Source organism: Lygodium microphyllum, chromosome 30, assembly GCF_053477565.2.
Source record: "Lygodium microphyllum isolate KBCC chromosome 30, Lygodium_microphyllum_v1.1.10, whole genome shotgun sequence".
In the NCBI taxonomy this organism is placed as follows: Eukaryota; Viridiplantae; Streptophyta; class Polypodiopsida; order Schizaeales; family Lygodiaceae; genus Lygodium; species Lygodium microphyllum.
The window spans coordinates 92,019,251-92,025,250 of record NC_141164.1 but is presented as its reverse complement, the minus strand read 5'-3'; the positions used below and the strand labels follow the sequence as shown (position 1 = coordinate 92,025,250).

At 37.0% G+C, this 6,000-nt stretch overlaps 1 protein-coding gene across 1 annotated transcript in view; it reads left to right on the top strand.

Annotated features, from left to right (window-relative positions):
- Positions 1-5,294: 5,294 nt before the first annotated feature.
- LOC148010123 (peroxisome biogenesis protein 19-1-like) overlaps positions 5,295-6,000 on the top strand; it is a 102,484-nt gene continuing 101,778 nt past the window's right edge. The window contains exons 1-2 of the mRNA XM_087672986.1: positions 5,295-5,602; positions 5,834-5,882. Of these exons, the coding sequence (XP_087529112.1) occupies positions 5,563-5,602; positions 5,834-5,882 (89 nt within the window). The 5' untranslated portion in view covers positions 5,295-5,562. The remainder of the gene's footprint in view (positions 5,603-5,833; positions 5,883-6,000) is intronic.

Sequence of the window (6,000 nt, the reverse complement as noted above, 5' to 3'; positions counted from 1 at the left end):
AATGGAGATTAATCCCACAGGCAGACCTTGGCCACCTGGACCTTTCGTAACCCACCCACCAAGCGATGCTCCAGTCCACTACATGTAGGAGCCAAATGATGAGGAAGCATACGTGAACCCTTACGTCTCGTTAGACAAAGAGCGCAATCCTATTCTCATGGACTATCGACTAGTGTGTCGGTGATGGCATTAGGTAGAGGTAGAGGTAGATGCCTAGGAGGGCAGACCCAAGAGCCGATCGCATGTTGGACTTGTGGTCACCTAGGGCATATTTCTTCTCGTTGCCCCTCGAGAGGTAGCAAGCCAATTGAGAGAAGGCTGACCTTAGATGCCTAGAGTGTGGAATCACCCACCTATTGCCAATTGCCCCAAATGAAAATCACCCTCTAGTTTGGTGATAGTGCCATCAATACCATTGGGGCTATTTGGAGTTGAAACACTCGACGGAGAGGCTACGCCCATCCCGTTGCATGTTATGACCTGAGCATTGATGAATTAAATTATAGTTTAGAGTAGATAATAAAATAACATTTAGAATAAATTATTCAAAAAATATGAAGTTCATAACATCTAACTGATAGTAACTTTTTTATCAAGTGAAGTTTAAATGTAATATCGATAAAATTCATTAATATTATGATATTATAACTTCTTCTAATATATTGAGATGGCCATATGATGTGGCATGCCATCTTGGCACATGTAAGAAACTCTAACAACCCACACATGATGGGGTTCTTGGCGTCATGACCATTTGTATAATAAAAGGGGAGAAAGCTAATACAAAAGGGTTGGCTAATATTCAATTATGGCCCTCTACATTGGTGGAGACATCCAGCAGGTTTCTTGCACTTCACACCTTCATCACTCGCCCTATTTGCTCTCTCTTGTGTCTCTACCTCACACATCACCAAACTCTTCCTTCATACTTGAAAATCATCCTTGCTATCTTGTGCTTCCCATTATCACAAGGGACCACAACAAAACCACAAAGAGAGAGCAACCAACAAGAATTTACCACACCTACAAGCATCAATCATAATGAGCAAAGCTACATCACCTCATGCTCACTCTTTGTCACCTCACTTCAAAGATGCTTCAATGGATCTTGAATTTGCCCAAGAAACACATCAAAACTTTGTACAATAAATGTTTCATGCAATCTTCTCACTAATGATGCAAATTAACTATACGAATCAAGTGCTAGTCATGGCCCATAGCAAACCTTAGCAACAAGGATTCAAGCTAGACCCCAAAGTGCATCCAAAGTCATTCAATGGACTACCCATAGAAGACATCTTGAGCTAGATTGTAGAGATCAAGGTCCAACCACTTTCCACTAGGCTATACAACTTGCCCAAACAATTGAAGCAAACAACCATTTGAAACCACCAACACCATCCAACAACTAGCAACAAAAGTCCTATGTGACTTACCCACACCAATGGAGATGGACATCTAAAACACTCAAATCATGCAACAAGACAACAACTTACAAACCATGCCCCAACACAAAACATCAACCGAAGGTTACTTCTAGCTATACTGATAGCCAAAGTAGACCCAAATGCTTCTATTGTAATAACTATGGCCACATCAAAAAATACTACTAAAAGTTTCAATGGACACAAATACAAAACTAACAAATCGTCACACATGAGCCAGTGGATTTTGGAGTAGTTCTGAAAAACATCCAAGTGAATGGATGACGAAGGCCACACATTCACAATGTCAAACGAACTAGCGGTCTTCATGTAGGAGAGTATGTATAATCAAAGTGACAATACATGACAAAGAAGTTGAAGCCCTCATATACACATGAAATATAATATCGTCAATAAGTCACACATTAGCCACCACACTAGATGCATAAATCACTCAAACAACACCCATTGCAGTATTATTTGGAAATATATCGCACGAGCAAAAACACAACACTCACTATATAGCTAGGGGACATGAAAGAAAAATAATCATTCTACATCGTACCATTACAAGTCTTTGAAATGATTCTAGAACTAGATTGGCTCCTTCACATACAAGCTATATTAAATTTGAGGATTCGCACAATCAAATTTAAATACAACACAATACCATTAATAACGCTAGCAAATAGAGAAGAAATTTCATGCACACAACTCCTTCACGCACTCCCACTATTTAGGAAAGAGAAGATACATCCTAAAACAATATAAAGAGCTATTTAAAGAACACAAAATCACTAATCAAATTATTCTTTCCATGTGTCATGAAATCAGGATGGAAACAACCCCGGCAATCATGATGGACATGAGAAGGAAGTCTCCTAAAGAAAATCATTGCATCAATGAAGCTATCAAATACATGATAAAGAAAGGCATCATAATACCCTCATCCAATGATTGGGCGTCCAAACCACATCTAGTGAAAAAAGATGATGGGACCTACAAATTTTGCATTGATTTTAGACCTTTAAATAAGATCACACAACATGATGTCTATCCACTCCCACAGTTAGATGATCTCTTGGACATCTTCGAAAAGTCAAGATATTTTACATAATTGGATCTTGCATTCGGATATTGGCAAAAAACATTAGTAGCCCATGATGCACATAAAAAAACTTTCCGAACAACATTAGGGTTGTTTCAGTTTACAAGAATGCCATTTGGCCTCAGTGATGTTGGCAGCACCTTTCAGTGGGAATGGGAAACAAGATATTTGGAGATCTCATTGACAAATATGTCCTCGCTATCTACTTAGATGACATCCTTATACACACAACCACATGGGACAAGCATAAACAAGTGATCAATATAGGTACTAGAGAGGATTAAAAAGTGCAACCTATAGCTTCAACCAAGATAATGCAAACAGGCGCAATGAGTTTGAAAGTTTTGGGATTCATCATCTCCACAAAAGGAATTAGCATTGATCCAACTAAGATCAATGTTGTCCAACAGTTTCCATGACCTACAACATCCAAAAATTTACAAAGTTTTCCAAGCCTAGTAACCTTCTCAACAAGGTTTATCCCCACCAACTTAGCTACAAAAACACAACCTGTAAGAAACCTACTCAAGAAAGGCAACAAATATCTATGGACACAACAATGTGAGCAGAGGTTTCATCAACTGAAGAAAGAGATGATACTCAACAAGGCTTAGCTCTATCAAGATTTCACTAAAGAGTTCAAATTGCATACAAATGCATCAAATGAGAGGTTAGGAGCTATTCTACTTCAACAAAACGATAACAACCAATTGCAACCAGTATCCTACATAAGTAGGTCTCTTACGTGATCATAAGAAAACTATAACACCATAGAAAAAGAACTCTTGGCAATAGTGTGGGTGGTCAACAAATTGCATCCATACCTTCATGGTAAACAATTTCACCATTGAGACAAATTGTCAGCTTATAATTCCCAAGATGCAAAAGGCGCATCCTCTTGTGACCGGCTCTTAAGGTGGATACTTGCACTACAAGAATACAATATCATTATCAAATACATGAGAGGATTAGCAAATGTAATAGTTGATTGTCTATCCAGAAACCTAATAGTACACACACATGTCTGTCAATCGCCAATAGATGAGAACATGCTATCTAAAATGCAATGAGAAGATGATAACATCAAAGACATAATATTTAGCATCAAACAAAACAACAATCAACCCTACACAAAAAGAATTCAAATCATCAACAATCTTTTATACTTCAAGGCTTTATGTCTCAAGAGCACTACAAAATGAATACATGGAGTACTATCACAAACATCCTATGTTCGGCCATCTTGGATTTCACAAATTGTTATCTCAAGTAAGAAGCAAATATTATTGGCCACAGATGAGAAGCATAATTGCCCAATACACTAGAGAATGAACAACATGTTAAATAATCAAAAGTCCAGCAACAAATCATGGAAAACATCAACCACAATGACAATAACTTCTCCATTTGAAATCATGGGCTAGGGTAGCAACATGAGCCATGAAATGTAAGAGAAAAGGCGGGAGCAACATGACCACACAAAAAGAGAAACCCGCCAAAACAAATGAATATTTCCATCCCAACCAATCATTCTTACCACTCCCAAGAAGGCTATCTACAACTCAACCACACACATTTAATCTTTCCCTCGGGGGGAGGTGTGATGGCCATCTAACATGGCATGCCAACTTGGGGCATGTAACAAACTCGAACAACCCACACATGACATGGTTCTTGGCATTATGACCGTTTGTAATAAAAGGGGAGAAAGCTAATACAAAAGGGTTGGGTGATATTCAATTGTGGCCCTCTGCAATATAATATGTTATATCATAAAAATAACTTTATTGATATACTAGATTGGAAACAATACTTTGATTACATCATATTAGAAATTAAAGTAAATAATAAAATAACATATTTAGAATTTAAAGATTTAAAACAATACTTTGATTACATCATATTAGAAATTAAAGTAAATACTTTTATTTCTAATCTAATAAATGTCATAATAATATTAAAGTGTTAGTATTAGTATTTTGTTTTAACATTTTTTTAATTGATTTAAACATCACTTAAGAATAAAAGCATTTTAATGTTTATGATCGAAAGTAATAATTGAAATGTTTATATAATAAATTTCACTATTAAAAGGTAAAAATATTAATTACTATATTAATTTTATGTATTATGGTATGTAAATGTTTATTAAATATTATATGTAATGTATTATCATTTACATATCATATTAACATGTGATACATGTATTATGATACATCACATATTACAATAACATTAAATGCATGATAAAATAAGTATTATTATATTATTAATGTTTTATTATATATGTTCTAAAGTATTTCATGTGTTGCATGCATGCTGTTGTTGTAGGCTGTTGTTGTTGACTACTAGAGAGAGAGAGAGAGAGAGAGAATGTGTGTGCCATATGTTTTTACCTCATAGGAAGCACATCTTAAGATGTGAAGTGCCATATTGTTACTAAAACTAGTGCAAAGGATTGGCCGTTCTCCCAATTCTTCGCACGTAGAAAGGTAAGTAAAAAAATTAGAGTATATGATTGGAAGAAAGAATAGATGAGAGATCAATTAAGGGTTAATGAATTTGTAGCACATACACACATTACATAACAAGTGTAATATGATAAACTTATTGTAAAAGCATAACATTAGATTACATATAGGGTTTCTTTTGATAGCTTTTGTGTGATTTAGAGTAAGAAATATAAAATCAATATGATATGCGAATCACAATACTAAAATGCTATGTTTATATGAAAACCCTCTTACCATATGAAGTGTGTCTTAGGATGCAACCACACTAGTGCGAAGCACTGGTGCTGTCAGGGGCGTAGGGCGTAGTATATATGCTGATGCTGATGCATAGGTACATGTAGGGCGGGGTAGTATGCTATATATGCTGATGCATAGGTGCCCCCACGATTCAGAAAAGCATGTGTGTGTGTGTGTGTAAACGCGAGCGGCGGTGACACAATCTATTGGAAGGTAATCAGCTTCTAATAAGGACTTGGACGCTACGCAAGCAACCAGGCTGATCGGTGAGGCAGAAGCTATGGCGGCCGGTCACGACGATCTAGACGACCTTCTGGACAGTGCGTTGCCTAAACTACTTTCGCTGTTAAATCATGTTTGCCAATACTGGTCGTTGATTATAATTCCGATTTTGCCACAAAGTTCGGTTAGTCAGATTGCAAATAGTTCGTCGCTTGGCTCTGTATCTGTTTTGTCAGGCTGTTCCTTATTAGATATACATTCGTGCTGTACAATTGTTTGGTTTCTAGCTGAGGGGATTTCTGTTGACAGTCAAATATTGCCATTGGCAGGTGCTCTGGACGATTTTCAAAACATGGATAGCTTGCTTCGGACTCGAAGGTCGGTTTTTGGTGCTTTCAGTGCTTGGAAAGTTTCAACTGGTCTGTTGCAGTGCACTTTGGTCACGAACCTAGATCTGGTTCCCGCCCCCTATTCGACGCGTCATGCACGCCCGCAA